At 35.0% G+C, this 24,903-nt stretch overlaps 2 protein-coding genes across 5 annotated transcripts in view; one reads left to right on the top strand and one right to left on the bottom strand.

Annotated features, from left to right (window-relative positions):
- LOC106663599 (serine-rich adhesin for platelets) overlaps nt 1–18,570 on the top strand; it is a 113,044-nt gene extending 94,474 nt beyond the window's left edge. Inside the window, exons 2-17 of one of the 2 annotated variants that reach the window (XM_014388512.2) lie at nt 8,152–8,206; nt 8,320–8,783; nt 8,848–8,972; nt 9,028–9,157; nt 9,316–9,501; nt 9,565–9,687; nt 9,758–10,043; nt 10,124–10,246; nt 10,305–10,574; nt 10,640–10,757; nt 11,101–11,220; nt 11,588–11,881; nt 11,949–13,920; nt 15,124–15,295; nt 17,559–17,942; nt 18,010–18,570. In XM_014388512.2, coding sequence (XP_014243998.1) covers nt 8,152–8,206; nt 8,320–8,783; nt 8,848–8,972; nt 9,028–9,157; nt 9,316–9,501; nt 9,565–9,687; nt 9,758–10,043; nt 10,124–10,246; nt 10,305–10,574; nt 10,640–10,757; nt 11,101–11,220; nt 11,588–11,881; nt 11,949–13,920; nt 15,124–15,295; nt 17,559–17,942; nt 18,010–18,470 — 5,283 coding nt within the window. In that variant the 3' untranslated portion in view covers nt 18,471–18,570. The remainder of the gene's footprint in view (nt 1–8,151; nt 8,207–8,319; nt 8,784–8,847; nt 8,973–9,027; nt 9,158–9,315; nt 9,502–9,564; nt 9,688–9,757; nt 10,044–10,123; nt 10,247–10,304; nt 10,575–10,639; nt 10,758–11,100; nt 11,221–11,587; nt 11,882–11,948; nt 13,921–15,123; nt 15,296–17,558; nt 17,943–18,009) is intronic. The other variant, XM_014388514.2, reaches the window with a different exon arrangement.
- The window catches only part of LOC106663605, a 167,761-nt gene that overhangs the window by 104,333 nt on the left and 38,525 nt on the right, over nt 1–24,903 (bottom strand). The gene's annotated exons all lie outside the window — the stretch shown is intronic.

Below are 24,903 nucleotides of genomic sequence, written 5' to 3' on the forward strand. Positions count from 1 at the left end.
CATACAAATGAGTAATCCTGTAAACGTAAACAGAATATTTTATATAGATTTTTTTTAATGAAAACTTAAAATCCTGCATTATTTTCCGGACAACCCAATATTTACAATAAAAATTTAAGTATCAAATTTTTAAAATATAAACAAAATAATAAAAAGCAAAGCATTAAAAATTCTATGTTATATAACGCATGTGAAACCTGGACGCCTACTATACAACTTTATACACTGTTATTTATAATTAAAAGATGTATTAAATTTGAATTAAGTCTTTATCTAGGTAATGCCAGGTTATCACCATACCTTATTTTGTAGTCACGGTTAAATCGTAGTCAAATGATTATACCATGAAGTTAGAGATCAGGGATGCGGTCATCAAAACAAAGTAAGTTTTGTAGCTGATGGCCAAGCTTTCAACCTTTATTGAGGTCTTCATGATGCTTCGTCACAATATTAAAAATAAATTTTTTTATAATGATATAAGAATAAAAACAACAATACATCTATGAATAACATTATCATCATATATGTGCTGTTGTTGTTTTTCTGTTGTTATTACATATTTTACTTTTAATATTATGATACAGCCCTGATGAAGACATCAATAAAAGTTGAAAGCTTGGTATAAGTTACAAAACTTACTTGTTCCCTGATCTCTAACTTCTGGATATCCTGACGGTCGATTCAACCTTCCTTTGTTGTATACTGGGTTAGTTAATTCTTATGAAATTTATAATACACAAAAAGCTAATTTAGAATGTATGACATTCGTGACACCAAAAGGTTTGGACGTATAAACAAAGATAAATATGAAATTGGTCACCCGTTGACCATGTAGCTTCACATTTGTCTTAATGTGTATGGATTCCTTGAAATAGCTATTTTAAAATAATCATCTAAAATCTATTTACCTGCCTTAAAAAAAAAGATATTGCAAATATAATTTAATACAAGTAAATAAAGAAGAAAGAAATAAAGAAGAACGACAACAGAATAAAAAAAATGACTATCAAAGACAAAAACCAAACATGCGTATTTTGTTGTTTATTTCAAACTTTATATTTATTTTTATCATTATATTAATTACAACATACTTTAATGTAAACCAAATTAAACGAGATCAGAAATTCATGAAGGGGGTTCAGTCTTACATTCCATGTCGTGAGACGTGGTTGTAGAATTCCTTCAATCTGATGATGAGTTATAAGCTCGAAATCCGGATCATTGATAACGACTCTGAATAGGGCCTATCTTTTTAAAAAGATTGAAAAACACACTACACACACAGAAATTTAACATTTCTATTCATGAGTTTTTATTTTTAAAAAAATATTTATGATGGTTTGAAAGAAAATTCAACTAACACAAGAAACTCATCTAGTGATAGATTAAACAATTTATCTGAGTTTTCTCTTAATAACGCGTATTACTCATCGAGTAAACAAGAGACGGGATTTCCTCTGGTGAAACAGAATCACATTCTTCAACAGGAACAGTTTGAAAATGTTGAACGTTTTTTGGAGGTGGCAAAAATGCCTAAACCGTAAGTGTTCTATAGGATTCATGACAGGAGTGCATGCTGGCTAATTCATTGTGATAATTCCTGCATCCTCCAAGTAATGGGTGACAACTCGAGCTACATGCGACCTTGTATTATCATTCTTACACCTCCTCAATAAATTGAGCGAATGGGTCCACAACTTCCAGAAGATCTTCCTCAATACTTAGTGCAGTCTAAGATCCATTATATAAGATAATCAGTTCGGCTTGGGGCATGCACGTTGATTCTACCCCACACCATAACTGATTGTCTTTGAAAAGGCTGTAACTCACGCATGACACATGAAGCAAAGCGATTGACACGTCTTCTCCACTCACGGTGGATCATCAGATAGGCTTCTTTTTCTTCGCTCGCCCCCCTATCTCAAAAGACAACCACGGATTCAGAGACCATTTAATATAGCGCTAAACAGATGTAAAAAAAATTGTGTAAATAAAATTCTTGTATCCTGGGTAAAAATTTGAATCCCGAACTCAACCTTGCTCCCCAGCTCCTGAGAGTAAAAACCTCTAAATGTTGGACATCTAGAAACTAGGTTATTCTTACGAAACCTTATGACTGTTTTAAAGCTCACCGGATCGTTTGGAGTTGACTACCTCGCAATGAAGCCGTTACATGACGGATCCGTAGTGCGGTAAGAGCAATAAAATGATCGTCTCTACCCGTCGTACTTCGCGGTCGAACACTACCTTCTACGATCGAGACTTCCGGTGACCCCCAATCCTACGTCATCATGGATTACCATCCAGTAGGGGGCGGCATACCCAGCACTTGGGCTATGTATGTCGTTGGCCAAAGCATCTGCCCGGACTAAGACTTCTCGAGTTAAAACCATGCTTTTGAGAAAAATGTTTTTTACTCATATTTATTGTTTCTCAAATAGAACAATTTTAAAAAAAATTAACTCACGCGATAGCTGTGGAAAGGATGAATTTAAACTGATTTTCTTTATTTTTAATATAAAGAATGTAAAAGGATTAGTAACACTATAAAGAGAATAAACAAGAAATTGGGCGTCGGTGGCCGCAAGGTTTAGTCTTTGACACGGCGCTCATCACTGTAAGGTAAAGGTCCCAGGTTCGAATCCAGCGACCCTGCATTCGAACCCGACATATTTACAAATGGGCTTTTTTTCAAAAACACCGGCACCCTGAGGGTTTATATGACCTCTGCTGTTGCGAAGTTATGTTTACGTGTTAACATTAATTTTAAGTGAGGTTGAGATGGGAAGTTAATGTCCGAGTGGATCGAAGTCACGATAGCTCAAGTGGTAGAGCAGCGGCGTATTTAGCCGAACGTCGTGGGTTCGAATCCCGCCTGTGACACTGACTTTTTTATCTCAACCAAAACTTTAACTAATTGAAAAGAATTTATTTGGTCAAGCGGACCACGAAACTTAATAAATTGATTTTAAGTCTACTATATTTAGTGGTCTATTGACCAAATTACTTCTTTCAATTACTTAATCTTTTTATGTATGGTTTTGGTTGAAATGAAAAAGTTAGTGTCTCGAGCGGGATTCGAACCCACGACCTTCGGCTAAATACGCCGCTCTACCACTTGAGCTATCGTGACTTCAATCCATTCGGCACTAACTCCCCATCGCAAACCTACAACCTTTCGAATTTTTCCTCTTTTCCCATTTTTCATTAATTGTAAGTCTACTATTAATCTTTATACCTTGTTATTAGGGAAAATAAACAAATAAATACAAGTGTCCGGTTTTTGTCTTTGAGTTATTAGATGAGAAAGCTTGAATGTTACACAACTCATATATTTTAGTCCATCGTCAAAATCTCTGGACGTATGTATTACGCATAAGTTGAATCAAGGTCATTTGATGAGATGTGTATTTTCATTCCATTTTGAATCTTTTCGCTTTTTTTTGTCGCCTTGTGTTTTCGATTAAAAAATCTTACACTTCTCATGGCCCAAGAAATTACTAAGCAAGAACAAAACGACGATGACTTGGAATTTAAAGAGGGCATCGGTACATCGGTAAATTATAATTTTGAGGCCGAAGCCGAATTTGGCGAGGATAGCGAGTTCTTTTTAAAAAAAACCTTTCCTAAAAAAGCTCGGAATAGGAAGTTAGACTATCACGTGAGATGTTAATCTTTTATGTCATGATTATAATGACTGGAATTAATCTTTTCAGGACAAAATTAGTTTTATACTCCCTCAAGCCCTTCACCTTTTTAATTGTATAAGGACAAACATAAGGACAAAACGAACATCAAAATAAACACGACAAACTTTCTAGGACATGCAGTTTTTCCTGTTGAGGGCAATGTTCTCCCCGTCATTACTTTGCCGAAGGAAGTCGTTTTCACTTTCAAGACCACCGAGATGATGATCACGATATCCCGCATCTCAATTACGCCAATGTCAAGTGTCTAAGGAGTGTCTCACGTCCTTCGAAACACGTTTCTGATCAGACCCTCCTTGCGGTTTCGATTCGAACAAACAAGATCTTGTTTCAGTATTTGCATTTGTTTTTCTCTCTTTCCAGACTGAAAGGTCGATACGGTAGTTATAGTGCGAAAAAAAAACGGAAACATTGATAACATTCCGTAAGCCAAAACGAAACAAATCGTAAACAATTTCATTTCGATGTGAAAAGGTTCGACGCGGTGGCCTTGTTTATTGTAACAATAAAAGTATGAAAAAAACACGGTTGTGATATACAAAGTGAAACCCAGACCGCCGGTATACAGGATACCGCCTTTTTCAATCCTTTAAGAATTAAGACTGCGTAATACCATTTCAAACAGTTGATTTCTTGGCTTCAAATTTTTCCGAGCCCGTTTAGAAAGAATTACAGTCACTTTTGTTGTCCATAGCTTGCATCTTTTAACTAGCATTGAAGTAATTATACCCGGATAATCAACTAACACCATGGTGGTCACTAGGTTGCACAATTTGACCATAACACTACTCGGTACCAAACACGTTTTTCTCGTTTTTCTACCTGGGAGTGATCGCACACTGCAGAAAACTGGAATGTAAATTACGAAATTGAGATCTGGTCATGAAGAGACGGGGATGGATTGCAAAATAGATATCCAAACTGCTTGTAATCTAATTAGACTATTTCAAACCAGCTTTGTGCTGTCCAGTAAGATGGTTTTACCCTACATTTCTCCTTGGTTAAAGCTTCCAACATCAAAACTTTGTTTTCTTATTTCAATTTTAGTAAATATATTAAAAACAGCTAATCTTAAAAATCAATGTAACAAATCAAAAATTGTATTCAACCCATTAATAAAATAAAGGCGACGGAGAAGGTCAAGATGAACAAAACCAAGAAGATAAACTGTTGATTATTTTCTACCGTAAACAACGGCGATTATAAATGCGTTGATAATTTCCTCGTAGGGATTATCCCGTCTAATTTAAAACTGATTATTAATCGTTCATGGTTGCGAAAAGGCCGACGTGAAAGTGCTATAATTGACCTTAATTGGCTTTGTCGGTTTTCGCTGTACCCACGATATCCGCGGGCCTACGGTGAATTGTACGGATAAACGTCGATGGGAAAACGTTTGCCACAGATCCAAGAGCACAATGGCTGAAACGCACCCTAATGGATCATATCGTGGGATATGGGTCTGTAGTTCAATCCGCACGACGATGAACAATTATCCGATATTATAGTTCCAACTGATCATCATGATCTGCGCGTTTTCCCAATCCAAAACGATTTTGCCTTTCTGTTTTATATTATCCTGACATAATTACATTAAACTGTAGGATAGTTATACATTTTTAATGAAAACATGGTTTAGCTCATTTATTTTGAGCCTATTTAGAAATACGTGTAATCAGGTAACACTGTACCACTCAGCCAGCAACTATGCTGGTGTTTGTGATAGGTACATACTACACTCATTATAAACAGAATTGAGCATATGGCAAAACCCACTTTGGTGTTTTCCGAGGTCATACCTTTTTCATATCCGTAACTGCAGAAGGGCTCCAGGGTTGTCGACAACTGAGCAATTCCAGCGCACAACGAATGCAGTTTTAGGCACACGTCCATTTTTACATACATTCTTTCCTTTTTAATACCTTTCACTCAAGTACGATATTCCTCCATCATTACACTAGTTTACTCGTACAATGTAAATGTATAACTAATGTAATTGCGGTTCGATGGGGGTATTCAAATCCCACCATCACCTCAGTCTATACATTCACTCTAATAAATACATCTATTCTATATACAAAAGAAAACACAAAATGGGATATCTACTAAGTAGTATGGCGGATTTCTCGATATTCCTCCATCATCCTTTAAACATAATATATAAGTTTTTTCATGTAATTAATCTTCATGCAAGGTATTGGTTGAGATAAAAAAGTCAGTGTCACGAGCGGGATTCGAACCCACGATCTTCGGCTAGATACGCCGCTGCTCTACCACTTGAGCTATCGTGACCTCAATCCATTCGGACACTAACTTCCCATCTCAACCCACCTTTTGAATTGTCCCTCCTTTTTGACATTTGAAATGTCGTCTAACCTATTCGATTCTCGGCGACAAATGAAATGGCCACGGAGAGCTTTAGAGAAGATATACTTCACTTTTCTTATTAAATCCATTAGATTTCGTGGTCCGATTGACCAAAAAACTTTTTTCAATTAATTAATCTTTATGTAAGGTATTGGTTGAGATAAAAATGAGATGGGAAGTTGGTGTCCGAGTGGATCGAAGTCACGAACAGCTGCGTATTTAGCCGAAGGTCGTGGTTTCGAATCCCCCTGGTGACATGAGCGTTTTCATTTCACCCAATACCTTACATAAAGATTAATTAATTGAAAAAAGTTATTTGGTCAATCGGACCACGAAATCTAATGTATTTAATAATATATACGTTTATAATTATTCTTATTGGAGTATTCAATATCCCACCATCGTCTCGGACTACACATTCACTCTAATAAATACAATCACTCTCGATAAACGCAAAAGGTAACCTAAAACAAGATACCCACCTAAATTTCTACTGTTTTAGGCTGGGTCAAAAAATATTGTTGTTAGTTTCATTTATTAATCAAAAAATTAGATTGTCTTGCAAAATTATTGGATTTTTTTCATTGATCTATGGTCAAAATTTTCGCAAATCGTTCAAGATGTGAAATGCCATCGTGATAACCCACCTAAAGCATATTCTTCAATATCCTTCTAATTTATTTATAATCAATGATTCAACTGTATTGTTTACAGTTTAAAATTTACCTATAATGGTTTAAAGGGTTTTTGTCCTTCTAGAGGAACTTACAAATTAATTCGGTTGTAGGAGAGACACATAAATCAACGCTACATAATGGAAGATACTTGTATGAAACAAAATTATTCGATTACATTTCGGTATAGTTAAGTAAAAGTCCACTTTAAGAAACCAAAAATGTTATTGCCTTCAAACTTTTGTGTAAAAAGATACAATTAAGCCATGCAACGATGTTTTTGTATTGGAGTTATCAAAACAAAGTTGACATAGTTTTAGTATTTTCTAGTCAGTATTGAACTAAGTGGTTGAAAATAGATTTAGATTTTCCTTAGTAGTAAAATATCATTTCTTCTGTAAGAAATAACTGTGAAAGACAAATCTTCTTTTCTTCAGGAATCAAATGTAACATAATTATAGTTGATATTTCCTTCTTCTTGTTGGATATCTTTTCATGTTATTTAGGTGGCTTATTTATTATTTTCCTACGTCCTATACGTGACTGAATTATTTCAAAGCCATTAGCATTCACTGCGGATTTGGTAAGCTGGTAGACATTGGATATGGCTTGGTGATAATTTGTTTCCATTTTGAAGGAGCGAAGCTGTTAGAAAGTCGTAAAAAGACTTACCAACCATCAATTCGAGTGTCAAAAGGATGGAACATGTAAATACGCACGCACTTTCCCTTACGAAAAGGCGTCCAAATGACTGGGAGAGGAAACAGCAGAGGGAGGCCAAATTACAACTATTTGCCCGTCGTCAAACCGGAAAGAGGAAGCCACAACGGAGTATTTGGATACCTTTGATCCTACCCGGGATCTTGGGTGAAAGCCACAGGCGAAGTGAATCCTGAGTTTGCCTTGGTCTGCGTGTTTTGGAATGGATCCAAATATGGAGCTTGACTGGTTAGATCGTTCTATTTTTTCACTCCAGTTTCATGCCAACTTTGGCTTAAAGCTGCAAAATCTAAAGCAGTCTAAAATTGTCAAAACTTTTGTTGAGCCGCTGTTTTTCATTTGTCAGAAGATTCCTGGCCCGCTTAGTCTCGCTGTACCGAACGGCAAAAATTAAATGTTACAACAGGATGGGCGTTTGACATTTACAAAAGCTTCTCAAATATCAGCCAAATAACAAAAAACAACTTTAATACCTCGTACAAATATTATTAAAGAATTGCTTAAAAAAATAACGCTAAAAGAGTGTAAAAAAAATCAAGAATTTGTTGTAGAAACCCTTTCCCTTAGCATGGAATGTAAATTTTTATTCACATTAAAAATTTAAACTTGACTATCATGTTTTTCGGTAAACTTTACTTATGATCCATAAAACAAACGTTTAGTGTATACTTTTTTATTTTCAGATGCGTCTTTCACAGGCGGTCTTGGTCATATTCGCCATCTCCTCATCATACCAACGTAAGTTTATTTTTCAAAAAATTAAAGTTTCTACCCTTATTAAATAAAAAAACTGCAGCTAAACATTTAAACCAACTATAGTTTGTCATAATTTTTGTCACTTGGCTTTATAGATGAGATTGAAAAGCGAGATACTAAACAGGAGAGAAGGGTCGTTTGTTATTACACAAACTGGAGCGTCTACAGACCTGGAACAGCGAAGTTCAACCCCCAGAACATAAACCCTTACCTATGCACCCATTTGATTTATGCATTTGGTGGCTTAGACCGAGAAAATGGTCTTAGGCCGTACGACAAATATCAAGACATTGAGCAGGGTGGGTATGCCAAATTCACGGGGCTCAAGACGTACAACAAGGCCCTGAAGACAATGCTGGCCATCGGGGGATGGAACGAGGGCTCTGCCAGATTCTCGCCACTGGTTGCTGACGAAGATAGGAGAAAAGAGTTCGTCAAAAACGTCGTAAAGTTCTTACGAGTGAACCACTTTGATGGGCTTGACCTGGACTGGGAGTATCCGGCTTTCAGAGACGGTGGAAAGCCGAGGGACAAAGATAACTATGCTCAATTAGTACAGGCAAGAATTAATAATCTAAAAATTCTATTGGAAGTTATATTTTACTAATTTCTTATCGGTTTAGGAACTAAGAGAAGAATTTGAAAGGGAGTCCTCCAAAACTGGAAGACCGAGGCTTTTGCTCACAATGGCAGTACCTGCCGGCTTAGAGTATATCGACAAAGGATACGACATACCAAAATTGAACAGGTATGTTAAGTCTTTAAATAAGTATGAACCAGGTTGTAATTAATTTAATTTTCAGATATCTTGACTTCATGAATATTCTATCATATGATTACCATTCAGCATTTGAACCTTCGATTAATCATCATTCTCCATTATACTCGCTTGAAGAAGAAGGAGAATACAATTTTGATTCGCAGCTGTCAATTGTAAGTAAAAATAAAATTACCATATTTACAATTAATATTTTAAATAATTTTTAAAGTTAACTAAACAATACGTATTGTAAGTCACCATTTGAATAATATTTAATAATATCAAAAATATTTCATTTGGACAGATAATGAGTTGTTTACTATAATTTTAGGATGCTACTGTGAAACACTACCTTTTGAAAGGAGCTGATGCAAATAAATTAGTTTTGGGTATACCAACATACGGTAGATCATACACACTGTTCAATGAAGACTCGACCGACATTGGTTCTCCTTCAGATGGACCTGGTGAGCAAGGAGACGCCACCAGGGAAAAGGGATATCTTGCATACTACGAGGTAATCACATGTTACTAAATTTAATATTGATACCACTATGAAATTTTTTTACTATTTGAACAGATATGCGCAAATGTTAAAAATGGATGGACAGTTAAACAACCGAAGGAATCTGCAATGGGACCTTACGCTTACAAAGGAAACCAGTGGGTTGGATATGATGACGAGGCTATTGTTAAAAAAAAAGTAAAAGAATTTATTTATTCTCAATGTAATATCTTTACACAAAATTTATTTAAAAAATCTAATTTTATAGGCACAATATGTCAATGAAAAAAATCTTGGAGGCATCATGTTTTGGTCAATTGACAATGATGACTTCAGGGGAAAATGCTCTTCTAGACCGTATCCACTTATTGAAGCGGCTAAAGAAGCACTCATTGGCAAGTTAGTGAACAGCAATAAACTTCCCTCTGCACCTCGTGGGAAATCTTCTCTCAAAACTGGTAAATCAAAGACTCCTCGGACAACCACATCTCCACCAACACAAACTCCGACTGTCACCACACCTGATCCACCAACAACACCTGACCCAGGAAGTGGTACGCGTTTATTTTTACATCAATTTTTCAAAAAATTCAGTTGATAGAAGTCATTAGAGTGAATATTTTCATTGTTATAGATTTTGTCTGCAAGGACGAAGGTTTTTTCCCACATCCAAGAGATTGCAAGAAATACTTTTGGTGTTTGGACAGTGGGCCATCCAACCTCGGAATTGTCGCTCACCAATTTACTTGCCCTTCAGGTTGGAACTGTTTGATTAAATATCACAAGGGCAAATATATTTAAACATATCATTTTAGGGTTGTTTTTCAACAAAGCGGCAGATTCTTGTGATTTTGCTAGAAACGTTCCTTGCAAGAAAAAATCAGTTACGACCACAACAACAGAATCAACAAAAGCTACATCTGCCTCACAGTCAAATAGCAAGACTACTACCAGGACAACCACCACAACTACAACCACAACAACTGAAGCTCCACCAGAAGAAGAAGAGGAAGATTATTTCGATGAGAAGGATGAAGAGGACCCACAGACAATCAAACAATTAATTACATTGATCAAAAAACTAGGTACAAATTAGATAAATTTAAGAAAACACTGTAGTTTATTAATATATTTTTGATGTATTTACTAGGAGGAGTTGCTGAATTGGAAAAGCAGCTTGAAGGTGGAAGTTCAGGCACGGAAATTGATTCAACAACCCCTTCCATAAGCAAAAGTCTTTACAATCGTGTCATAAGCAGGCCAACTAAGTAATTCTTGTGTTTCATTATGTTAAATGTAGCCACTGGACACGTAACTTGGTCATCTCTGATTCTCATGAACTGCCCATTCTTGCAGGTTTTGTCTGTTAGATCCGATTCGGAATTTTTCAATCAACCATGGTCTTTGTGCTATTTTGCCAGTTTTAGCACTCACACTTTAATAAGAATAACAGACTTCATATGGCTAATTTCTAAAATGCATCTGACAGACAAAACTAGCAACAAAAGGCAGTTCACAAGAATGAGAAATGATCGAGTGACAGGTTCATGGCCTTGGACACCTCAGCATAAGTAGACATTATGAGTAAAATGCATATTAATATATTTCAAGGTATCAACCATTTCAACGCAATGGTCCGTCAGGGCCTCAAAATGAAGGCTTACCACGAGAAACCGGCCGATCGTCATCAAGAAAAGAAAAACCCAAATATGTTACTATTCGCCGGGAGAGGTACTATTTTGAATTTAACTCTTATTATTATTATTAATTTTTAAGGGCGTTTTAATTTAACTCTTATTATTGGGTTGTCCGGAAAATAATGCAGGATTTTAAGTTTTCATTAAAAAAAATCTATATAAAATATTCTGTTTACGTTTACAGGATTACTCATTTGTATGAATGTCANAAATTATTTTGATTAAAGAACATTGCTTTAAAGTAACTAGTTTCTTTTTTTTTGTTTAATACCAAAATCCTGCATTATTTTCCGGACAACCCAATATTATTATTAATTTTTAAGGGCGTTTTAATTTAACTCTTATTATTATTATTATTATTACAAAAGCATTAAAAAACAAAATATTTAATTTTCCTTTAGACCAAGCACGTCTACAACTGAAAGTTTAGATTCTGAAGATTATGAAGAAGAGGTTGAAGAGGAAAGACCACAATACAGAGCCAGGGGCAGCCAGACTGAAGGACTTGAAATCGAGAAGCCAGTGGAGCGACCAAGACCAAAATACCAGCCTGCCGACAGGTTCCGGTCAAAATCACAAGACAGGCAAACTCAGGATGAAAGCCGCAGCTCAGATCGTTCAACAACACTGAGATACTCAAACATTTTCAGAAGCAGATCTACTCCATTAGCTGACACAACAGCAACAACTTCAAGGTAACACAAATTGTTTTAAAAAACTATACAACTCATACGAAAATACTCCATTTATAAAATGTTCCAGGTATGTAACTCTCCAGAGGCATAGGAATCGGCATGAAAATGAAAGCACTACTGAAAATGAGTTGAATGAAGAGGAAGAAAGCACTGAAGAATTAGTTGAAACAACAACAACACCCAGGCCCAGAATAAAGGTGAGTGATGTGTTAACGACAACCCCTGGTGTTCTTACATCCACCAGAGTTGTGACTCATGTTGTTGAAGGAGCAACACAGCGACAAAGAGTGCCTCTACACAAACTTCAACAACTTCTCAAAGACTCAGAAAATCTAATTGAGACAGTTACAAAGCCTTATCAGGCTGAAACAACTGAAGAACCATATTCGAGAAGGCCTATTTTAAATAGTTTTCAAAAGAAAAGGCCAGAGATTATATTCACAACAACAGTAAGAACAACACCAGCTTATATAGCTATAAGAAGGAATAAGTACCGAACTTCAAGTTCTACAACCACTGAACCTTCAGAAGTCACAAAAAGAAGCAGGGGTTTTACTCTAAGTAGAAATCGTTTTAGATCAACAACTGAAGCATCTCAGGAAGAAGAAAAGCCAGTGAACAGATTTTCACCACGGCAAAGATTTAGGTTTCGAAATGATAGCTCCACAGAAAAATCAACTCTTGACCAACTACCCACAACAGAATCTAGTCAAACAACTAAACAATTCACAAGAAGCAAAAATAGATATTTTAATATTAGAAGAACAACACAAAAAAGTTCAACAACCGAAAGAGATGAAGAAGAAGAAGGTCTTTTATCAAGAGAATTTTCTAGAGAAAGCAATGTTATAAGAAGACCTTTCTTCAAACCATCTACAAAGATTGAAAACGCTTTTAACACAACTCGGGCTAGTGAACAAGCAAATAATAAAACTACCTCTAGTGATGATGTTTCACCATACCCTATTTATAAGCATTCTAGTCTTTCAACCACCTTTCAGTATGAATTAAATAGCACAACTCCTAATACTCTTACTACTACAACCCCTATGGAAAGTTTATTGACCAAAGCAGATCTTAACGTAACAACTGCAACCACAAGTACAAACACAATTTCTCAAAATGAAAATGAAAAAGATACTACAACAATTCAGCCTTCTACAGAACAAAATATAATTCAGTTTACCACAATTTTACATAGAGAAAAAGCTGAAAATGAATCTAAAATAGATCAAGAGACCAGTTCAAATGATGTCTTGTTAAAACTTGACATTACAGAAAAGCCTCAGCTTATTCGCCCACGAAATAGAACAAAAATAATTTTGAGAAAAACAAAACACCATGAAAATCATAATGACTCATTGTCATCAGGAACTGAGTCTTCTGGGGATGTGTTTAAAAATAATTTACATAAAAAAATTGAAACTCCGAAGATTTCACATGAGAAAACATTTGTAAATCCGGCATTAAGGAACAAACTTCATGACAATGCAAGAGTTGTAATCCGAAGAAGAAAACCAGAAACTGGAAAGAGTATACAATTTAAAGAAAATTCCACTAAAAATTCTATTGATCCACCGGCAAGCCCACAAAGAGTCTCAAGAGGTAAAACTAAATTTTCTGGGGCAAATAGCTATGAAGAATTGCCAAAAAGAAGGGAATTTGTACGAACAAACTCAGAAGGCACACCTAATCACAGAAGAGTAATTGTCAGAGGAAGGAAAAAGTTTACCGAGGACATCAGTACTGAAGCTACTTCAGCGAAACTGAATCAATCTAGTCAAAAACAAAATATCACACACCCCACATCTCAGTATCTGACAAAGCACAAAGGAAAAGTGAGAAGAGTGGTTTTAAAGAAAACCATAAAGGATTTGGCAGTTGGAGAGTCCGGGATACCAGGAAGTCAAGAAGATTTGTACGACAACAATGACAACACAAAAATAAGGGGAGCTCTTAAAATATGGGACTCGTTAGCACAAGAAGAAGTAGATAATTACTTCAACGATGACGATGAAACAATAAAAGGGGAAAAAGAGGTACGGTAGATCATCCATAATTAACATCAGCATGAATGCATCATAACATGTGTTATCATCCGCTTGTTTGATTTAATACAAATAATAAAACTTGTTTTTATGTCTAAAATGCTACAAGCATGTCAGTGTGTTTCAACACTTATGGTGTTTGGACCACAGGTACATTATACGGCATACATTCTGATAGTGTTCCTAACAGACCTTCCTACATCACAGTGTAATGATTCCATTAATAAAAAGAAATGCAAAGTCTTTAATGTGCATTAATTCTCGACTCAGCATGGCACTCTTTGTGGCTTCTTCTCTCTAATGTTTTAACAGCCAGTACAAAACTCTGGTGGCATGTACAATGACGTATCTATAAAAGGCATATAGAATGCTCTGGAAGATACATTAAAAAATGTTTAACTTGAACTTGTGACCTAAGCCTTTTATGTTATTTTCATTTATATTAATATAAAATTAAACTGTTTATATTGTAGCATGTAATATATGTATCTATTTTCGTTTTCTTCTGTGTTTTCATCCTGTTTATACTATTTAATTTAACTTTATCAGTACATGGTGTTAACATTTTAAAAGGTTTTTAGAAATTGTCTTGCTAAACCCAATAAAACAACTACTATTAACACATTTTTAAAAACCAATGCAAGGAAACAATTTCTAAAATCAATGTTATATACCTTTGCATGGAATTTTGTTTGTCAATTAAGATTTAATTTTAACAGTAGTAAATTATTCATTATGTTGAATTATTTGGATACTTGGATGTGTCCAACGTATTACTCTTTTACCAATGTAAATAAAAAAGCTTTAGCATTCAAGCAATAAAAACACACCTGAATTTAAATAAACATAAACACCTATTATTAAGAACTTCAGAAAAATTCTTTAATGTAATTTTTGTCTTTTTTTAAATATTTTTTTTAGGCCCTAATGTCTATTCCCCTCATATTTAATTACACATTTATTCAAATACCAATGTAAATCATCTATACAAATATGACTGTTTAATTGTAATTAATAGCATTAAAAAAATATCTTTTGTAAAAAGCATGATTACAATGTACATTATCTGTTTATATGGAGTCAAAACATTGATTTGTGGTGAAGGTTGAAGTTATTTGCATTGTGAAAAACAACATTTACTAAAGTTTAATAATTATTTAGTTATTTTAATTTAAAAAGGGTATTTTTTTATAGATCTCTCGTGCTAGACGGCCACTACAGAGGAGACCAACTTCACGTTCGACCACAACGACAACAACAGAAGCACCAACCACTGCTAGGCAGTTCTCAACAATTCATTCATTGAAGCAAAGGCTCAACCGTTTCAAGACAGAGAAGAATAAGCCATCTTTCCCAAATACTCGAGGTAGCATTTAAGAATTGTATAAAAATACATATATTATGGTATAAACATGCCATAATATAAACGTAGATAAATATTCAGGGTGATTGGGTGTTCTGCGTCCTTTGAGAGTTATTTTATCCCCTGTTCTATACTTTTAGTTCCTTGGTGAGCCCAATTCATCGAGGAATTATTATGCCTGGTCGTAGTGGTTGTATTTGTTCTATGATTATATTGTGAGTCTCCTGTGGATAAATCTACCACCTCAGGGTGTGTGGGTCTCTTCTGTCTCTTTACATAATCTGCATATAGCGTGTTGGTTGATGTCAACCTTTCTAAACTGCCTGTTAAAAATCCTGTTAGGAGTCTCTTCTAGCTTCCTTTGTTGCATTCTGAAATTTCTTTCCAGATTTTACTAGGAGGTTTCTTGGATTGTTTGTGTCCAGTCCAGAATTCTATTGTTTCCTTATTTTCATCATGTCTTCTTCCTGAGATGCACATTGTAGATGGATCATTTACCACAAACGGGTTCAAGACCTATTTGTGTGTAGCAGTCACTTTCCAAGCAAGGACATCCGCTTCTTCATTCCCCTCTACTCTTGCTGTCCAGGACCCACTACAGAGCAATTTGGTTTTGTTCACCTTACCTTAAGGTTAAGGTTAAGGTTAAAAGAAATCAGCATTTTTATGATCATAAGCACGACAGCCAACATTGGTCTCCATTATTATCTAGTGCACTTTGTTAAAGCTTTTGATGAGATTCCAAAGCTTTGTTATGTGCTATCCTTCATGCTTGGAATTTCCTCCCAAGGTGTAGAAATCTCCACCTGCATAGATTTTCACACCATCAGAGAAAAAGTTTTGCTGCTTCTAGTCTATACACTTACTCCAGAGGTATGTGTATAGACTAGAAGCAGCAAAACTTTTCATTCCTAGGTTTAATAGTTCTACCATTAGTTTCTGCGACTTGTTTGCATGCCTCTTTCCTGGAATATATTCTTATTGAACCAAGGTTTTATTCATCATCCATTGTCTGATGGATCCAGATTTTTGGCAAATTGGTGCAGGCACAAAGGGGTTCAGGGCTGAGATTTAGATGTGATGTATTAGTCAGGGTGTGTAATACACTGCAGCCGGTAAAATATGTTGAATCCCTGTTTGGTGCAAATTGGTGAGTCTGAATTCATCAAGAAATTTGATCAGTGAGCCTGGTTTCAGTGGTTGAATTTCATCTACAGTTACATTTTACGTTCCAAAGCACTTCCTCCTGTGGTTGATATGTGTCTTCATCGAAATTTCCTTGGCCTATTTATCAGCCTCCTCATTTCCTCTTTGCCCTGAATGCCCTGGTACCAAGACTAGGGTAATTTTGTAATTGTCCACGATATCTGACAGGACCATTGATGTTATCTCAAACCAGTATGAACTTTGCTACTGATGAAGTAGTTGCCTTAGCTGGCCAAGTAGATGGCTGTTGTTTTGTTGTAAATGTCCAGCCTTTTGATCTCCATAGCACATGTTCAATAGCCACAGTGACATACCTTAGGTTAGTATGATTTACACAGATACCAGCTCCTAACTCATATTCAGTCTTAGAACCTCTTTATTTTGGTTTCAAAATTCACTACCATTCTCAACCTAACAATATTTGAGTTTAATGTCTTAGTTTTTATATACTCTGTTTAAAATGATTTGAGTAATCTCATTTTCAAGGATTTCTGCTTGAAAGATGGTTAGGGAAGTGTATATGTATATATGGGAGGTGTATATGCCTAAATTCTGAACATCTGGTTTTTGGCAACTACTCCCCACTCAAATACTCCTAAATCCATTAATGCCATTAAGTATCAAACAGTATCTTCTGTGATTGAGAGGTTTTTCATTTTATTTTTGCTGTTTGTGTTCTAATTTTGTAGAGGGGTTGGTCACAATATGTTCTCAACCTATGGGTTTACTCTCATTTCTCCAGTGATTCAAATATATGGGAGCTTCTATATTTTTGTATGTTCTTTTTGTTTTATTATTGTTGTATATTGTACATGACAATCAGCCTAACCATCATGGTGTACATCCAGAGCGGAATATTGGTTTACAAGCACAGTTTTTACCTTCTTCCTTCTGCACACCATCAATGCACATACAACCTTTTTTGTAGTGTGAATGTTCTATGAAAGAAAGTCAATGCTTTTTCTAGTGTAACTCCAAGATATTTGGCTTTGTTTTCAACTTGATTCCTGAGTTTATTACATAATTTTTTCATTTTGCCTTCTTTTGCCTTTTTTTGAAGTGACAACATCAACTGCAGCCCCAAGGAAGTCCGAATTCCGAAGAGTGGTCAAACCAGTGACTGAATCTGTGGTGGAGAACTCACAGTTGGAAAACTCAGCGCCTAAAGGCACTTTTGCAAAAACAACACAATATCACAGAGAGACATTGTTCAAGCCGAGTACACACTTGACCAACGATGATATTTTGTACCACACTACACAAATTGAAGAGCAAGCCACAGAAAGCTCATTCACAGATGAGCACATCACTGATGAGCATGGGGAAATCACATTCCATGAGATCAACAGTCAAGATGAAGAGCCAATTTCTGATCTTGCTAATGTTGCTGTTGCTGCCATTCAATCCCTTGCGACTTCCCCACCGACTCAAGCAACACAACAATGTAAGTCTCAAAAGCAAAAATTGTTATTTAATGATTTTTAAAATATATTTTTTGTTTTTATTTGAAGACAAAGTTACTACAACAAGGCCAACTACAAAGCATGTCACACACAAAATCCGTACCAGGCCAACAAGGCCACCGACTGTAAGGCCTGTGAGTACTACTCCTATAATCATTCCATCAAGAGGTCTCCTGAGAAGTTCTCCTCGCCCGTTCTCAAAAGCGACCCATTCTTCTCGCAATCTTCCTGTGGCAGACCCAGTTATATACGATGACTATGAGGACTACTATGCAGAGCCGGTTGACGTCCCATTGTCGGGGAAAGTGAGAATCCACAATGACGGCTACATCGAGTGTCTCGACATTGGAAACTTCCCACACCCTTTCTCTTGCAGAAAGTTCATATCTTGCGCAAAAATGGAGAACGGCCACCTACTTGGCTGGGAGTACACCTGCCCAAAAGGCCTGTCTTTTGACCCAATTGGTGGAATATGTAACTGGAATGCTGGGCTAGGGTGTAAGGAATGAGTTTTAAAGATTTTAAAACACCTGGCTTATCTCAATTTTTCAATACTGACTGAACAGGTTACATAAATTTCATAAATACTCAACTCTCGCACATATGACACTATTGGAGTTTAATCTGTAATTTTATTTAGCATCAATAGTTTGCAAAAGGAAAACTTTTGTTCATAAATATTATTTAAAATATGTAATTGTAAATAATTGTAAGATTTAACATTAATTGTAAGCAAGGGGGTCATACTTTTTTAAAACAGGCATTGCCCAAGGAAAATTCTTTTTATAATTATTTATTATTAATTATTCATGATAAATCAAACATCTAAAGTTCTAAATAAAATTTTTCTACGTACAATTGAAATAAACATAAGGACAATACAACATTATATGGTTTATTTCAGCCCTAGTCATTAAGTATCTTAGCTTAGAGTATGAGTATTTGCTGTTATAAGATTCAATTCAAATTCAAATAAAAGCATTGACGTCTTTTGTAGAGATGTTTTCTTTTAAGAAAAAAAAAAGATATTTAGCATTTGTAAGTTTTGAAACATGTAGAAAAATATTTGTAAATAAATTTTTTATACAATTTCTTGTGATTTGTGATTACATAATTGATCCATCAAGATGAATATATATAAATAATCTGTCAAATCTTCATTTTTACTTTTGTTTTTCTTATCCCACAGCAGCTGTAAATATAATTCTGAAGAGATAACCCTTACCCACCACATAGCAATGTTAAATTAATATTAAAAGAAACCGAAACCTTTTACGTTCAAAAGGATTTGGCAAGACTAATATTGTTTTATCATTTGTGATGTAACATTTGATAAATGAAGATTAATCAGGCCAATTTACTGAGCTTTATTAAGTTGATAAAATGTCGATATATCAAGTGTACATGGGTCAGCTCTTCTGGCAGACAGAAATAATTGAACAAATGTTTCAAATTCTTTGGTAATTTTTCTTTACATCATTTGCTGAAATGATATAAAGGTTAGTAAGAAAAATTAATTTTTATTGATCATTTAACCAAGGTTTTAGAGATAGATTTTCTATAGATGTTTTAAAATCTGAGACGAATGAAGAAAACTTAAACCTACAGAGGAGAAAACATTCAGGATGCTTTATTTTGTGTCGAATGACCAAGAAATTTCTGGTTAAACAGCGTTCCTATCCACTTTATGGTCAAACTTTTAAAAAATTGGCTGAATTAAAGGCAGATATAGAACCCTTCTTCCTCTCATAATCTCGCCTTGCTTTAAAAATCTTAACTTGGCAAGAGATGAATATAGCGTTATCCGCACAATTTGAATGGAGCATGACAAGTGTACAGCATGTCTCCATAAAATTGGCCATGGGACTAGTCTGAACCACACTGTTATATCAAGGAGGGTCTATATCAGCAAGTTCCTTCACTACTGCGAAAACTTTAAAACTTTTGTAGAGAAAAGTGTTTTATTTTTATTGTATGTTAAGGTTAGGATAAGTTGTGAACTGCAACGAATACCAGTCTATTGTGCAGTCTCTATTATTGTTTAGGGCTCTTCGTTAAGCTTAAGATTCAGATCTCAAAGCCTTACTAGTGAGGATGTATACTTGGTGTCTCAACTTCTAGTCACCCATTTAATTCGGAAACGATTAACTTTAGCAAAAAATGGTCTTACACAAAACCCAAGTTAATTTTGGCTAGAAATCGTGTGGTGGTAACAGATTTAATACAACTTTCTCATCTAAAATGAGATGTGAAATGACACTTTGTTATTTTATTGTACAGTTTGATTTTTGAGTTTATTTTATGCCACTTTTACTGAAAGAAAAATTTTGATAGGTTCGACCATTTCTGAGTTAAGTCCGATGAAAGATGCTTGAGCGGGTGTGCTTTTTGTAACACAAGATGCCCTCCCCAGTTTAAATTTAAAAAGGATGGTTTTTATACTGTGCCGTTTTGGGCAGGGAGCCTATTTGAGCGTTTATTATAAATATAAATTTTTATCTTTTAATCTTTAATACATAATAACAGCTGAGAGTCACTTTAAAAATAAAATGGACTTAATGATGATAAAAAAAAAAGTTTTTGTAAAAAGATTTTTTTAAATTAATACAAGTTAAGCGTAAAAGCAACCCAATGATTCCTACTCTAATCTGAGTTGATTCCTCCTAAATTAACTGTTGCTAATCGTTTTCAAAATAAACCAACGAACCAACTCAGAAATGGTCGATCCTATCAAAATTTTCCTTTCAGTAAAAGTGGCATAAAATAAGCTCTAGAATCGAATTCTGCAATAAAAATATGGGGTTATTATTAAAACAAAAAAACAAACAAAAAATAAATAAAAGTTAGTGCCATTTTCCCGCTAGATGAAAAAGTTATGTTAAATCCGTTACCACCACGAGATTCCTAGTCTAAAGTTTGTGTAAGACCATTTTTGCTAATGTTAATAGTTTCCGAATTAAATGGATGGACTATAGAAGTTAATACACCCTGTATCGTTCAAGATTTGACTCTGACAGGAAAGTTTCTATGTTCCGAGATACACATGCACCTTCGGAGTCAACAGAGTCCAGTCAGTGGACAACCATTCTAGTTTTATAAGTTCACAGATTTAATAGTTCTGCTTTATGTTTCAGCTTTTTCGCATGCCTCTGTTTTAGAATATAATTCTGTCGATGCCTGACTTTAGCTCATTTCTTACGATTTTTTTTTTAACCGCGTAAATGGCAAACAGGAATATCAATTTTTTCGTCTTACTGGCCGTCGTTGAATGCAAATCTACACGTGCCAAAGGATAAAACGCAGATTCCACCGCGCGTCCTTGGGCCGAACAGGAACCGATCCTGGAGAGACTACAGTTAACTATTGTCTTAAATCACTTCCATTGAACCACACTTTACAATGGGCCAATAAATTTTAAACTGAACTTCAAATATTTACCATTTCTTCTCGCTACGCAAGCAGCAAAGCGTTACGCGAATCTTTTTTTTTTTCTAAAGATTCATCTGGATAAATCGGGCCGCCTATTTATAGTTACGATATATATTTCGTTACAACACTTGTGTAATGGGCAATTTTAATTCATGTAAATGGTAATTCATGTAAAACAACAAAAAGGCCTAGATCATTTCGTAACGAACCGTAAACAATTGCGTTCTACAATAAACAATTTGTAAATTCGAAACTGAACTAGCGTGACCAAGCGGTCCCACTGAAAATCGGGAACTGGGAAGACGTGTCCGTTAACCGGACATCGGCTAATTCTGGCATACGGGCCAAATGAGAACAGAGAAGAATCCGGTACACCCGGTGTCAAAACAACTGGTTTATCAATAATTAAATTTATTTACATTAAGAAAGAATGCTGGTTGGCAGTTCACAAGCGGTAAATCCTTAAAAACTAACAAGTAATGCATGAGGTCAAAAGGCTAAAATTCTAATCTAATCAAGAACACATGAATCTCTTCTCGTTCGACCTCATCTGACATCGATAAGACTTGAGTTGAAGTAACTATGTGTCAAATTAAACAGGGGATCTTTTCCTACTATATTATTTGTTATGTCAAGAAGTAACTTTCTAAATGTTTATCTCCCGCTACTTTTTTCTAAGCCCGTGGTTTGAAGGGTTAAACATATAAGTTCTGGTTGGTTAAGCGGAGGGAATCAATGCCGAAAAATCCAGTTCAGGACTGCATTGTATTTGGCAATACGTTCAATGCCACTACATTATTTATGACTTGGATTTCACAACAAGGTTACACTTAATGAGAGCAGCATTTAATTATAACAATTTTTTAAAAGGAAAAAAACAGTTGTGCATCTCAACGTAGTAAGGATAGACACACAATAGAAAAAATCCAGGTTGGATATTCATCACCATCATCAACATCATGGATCATATTCTGAATTATTCAACAAAAAAAATTCTATCTTGGATAAACTAAAAAAGAATGGTTAAATAAAAATATGATTTTGTACAAGAAAATGTACAAAATTAAAGATTTGACAGTGAAAACGCGTCCGACAGACTATCCCAGCGAGGATAGACGGACCAGGAGATCGGTAACGAGTAAATTTTTTATAAATTTTCCACAAATAAATTTCTACAACACTGTGGCAGAAAGGATGCCGCAACGTTGGCCAAAAATATGAATTTATGCTGAACCGGCAACTGGGACACTTATTGGGTCCGTCTTGACCCGCGGGGTTCAAGAGTTCATCGACTCGCAGACCAGTATAAAAAAATTGGCTTAAAACACCAAAATAGAGATTATCGTTCAAGGAAAATAAGAAGGAATCATAATAATCAAAAAATAGTTGCAATAATTTAGTTTTTTTTACCAATAAATTTACAAATAACACAATAAAGATTATCCATTGGGAAAATATAAGGAAACATAATGATGAAGAAAATAGTTGTAAAAAAATGGTTTTTGTACGAGAAAATCTACCAATTTGCAGATTTGACAGTGAAAAAATTGCGCAAAAACACACTGAAGATATTTTTTACTCTACTTTTTCGATTGTTGACTTTGACACTGTAGATGGCGAAATGCCGAAACGCGTCTGACAAATCAACCTAGCTTAGAAAGGCAGACCAGGATGATAGATAACGCCCATAAATTTCAGGTATATCACATCGTAGACAACAGGGAGAAATCTCAAAAAATTACAATATTGAAAATTTTCCTCAAAAATAAATTTCTGCATCACTGTGGTAGAAAAGATGCCGAGGCGTCGGACAATAATATGAAATTTATCGATCTGCACGTTTCGAATTTAGCCTAAAAACAACACAATAAAGATTATTCATAAGGGACAATAAGAAGGAAATATACTTATGTTTAACAAGCTTTAAAAAATTAATTTTGGTACGAGAAATTCTACAAATTGACATTAATTTCAGGTTCGTTACCCTGCAGACAACACGGAAAAATCTCACAAAATAACAAAAGCGTTTTTTTTTTTCGTTTTTTTAAGACCACCATTATGGCATGTCCGACAAAATTGATCTAAAAATAAAACAATAAAGATTTTTCCGTGACGAAAAATAAGAAGGAAACGTAATAATAGAAAAAATGTTGCAAAAAATCGGTTTTCCTACCATAAAATTTACAATTTTGTAGCGAAAAAATGGCGCAAGAATACACACACTGAAGATGGCGAAATGCCGAAATGCAACTAACAAACCAACCCAGCTTGGACAAGCAGACCAGGATGATAGATAACGCCCATAAAGTTCAGGTAGACATCGTAGACAACAGGGAGAAATCTCAAAAAATTACAATATTGAAAATTTTCCTCAAAAATAAATTTCTGCATAACTGGGGTAGAAAAGATGCCGAGGCGTCGGATAAATGTATGAATTGTATCGATATTAAAACAACCGACACGATGTGAAATTAGCCTAAAAACAACACAATAAAGATTATCAATAAAGGAAAATCAGAAGGAAATATACTTATGATGAATAAACTTCAAAAAATTGGTTTTGGTATCAGAAAATACACAAATATACATTAATTTCAGGTTCGTCACCCTGGAGACAACACGAAGAAATTCCACAAAATAACAAAAGCATCTAACTTTTTTTCAAAACTCCACCATTTTGGCACGTCCGACAAAATTGGCCAAAAAATAACACAATAAAGATTTTCCGTGACGAAAAATAAGAAGGAAACATAATAATGAAAAAAAGTTGCAAAAAATCGGTTTTCCTACAAGAAAATTTAGAAATTTGCAGATTTCACAGTGAAAAAATGGCGCAATAACACACACTGAAAATGGCGAAATGCCGAAACGCGTCTGACAAACCAACCCAGCTTGGCAGTCAGACCAGGATGATCGGTAACGCCCATAAATTTCAGGTTCAACACATAGACAACAGAGATAAATCTCACAAAATAACAATATTTAAACTTTTCCTTAAAAAAAGAAAAAAAATCTGCATCACTGTGGTAGAAAAAATGACGAGGCGCCGGACAACAATATGAATTGTATCGACCTGCAGGTTTTGAATTTAGCCTAAAAACAACACAATAAAGATTATCAATAAAAGAAAATCAGAAGGAAATATACTTATGATGAATAAACTTCAAAAAATTGGTTTTGGTACCAGAAAATCCACAAATTTACATTAATCCAACACAAAAGCGTCCAAATTATTTTTTTCAAAAGTCTCCACCATTTTGGCACGTCCGATAAAATTGGCCAAAAAATAACACAATAAAGATTTTCTGTGACCAAAAATAAGAAGGAAGCATAATAATGAAAGAAAGTTGCAAAAAATCGGTTTTCCTACAAGAAAATTTACAAATTCGTAGATTTCAGAAGGAAAAAAATTCTGCAAGACCCCACTGAAGGCGGCGAAATGCCGAAACGCGTCTGACAGACCAACTTTTCTGAAACTGTTGAATTTTTCATACTGAGGTAGAAAAGATATCG

The sequence above is a fragment of the Cimex lectularius genome, unplaced genomic scaffold, assembly GCF_000648675.2.
Source record: "Cimex lectularius strain Harlan isolate CLEC.00 unplaced genomic scaffold, Clec_2.1 scaffold89, whole genome shotgun sequence".
In the NCBI taxonomy this organism is placed as follows: Eukaryota; Metazoa; Arthropoda; class Insecta; order Hemiptera; family Cimicidae; genus Cimex; species Cimex lectularius.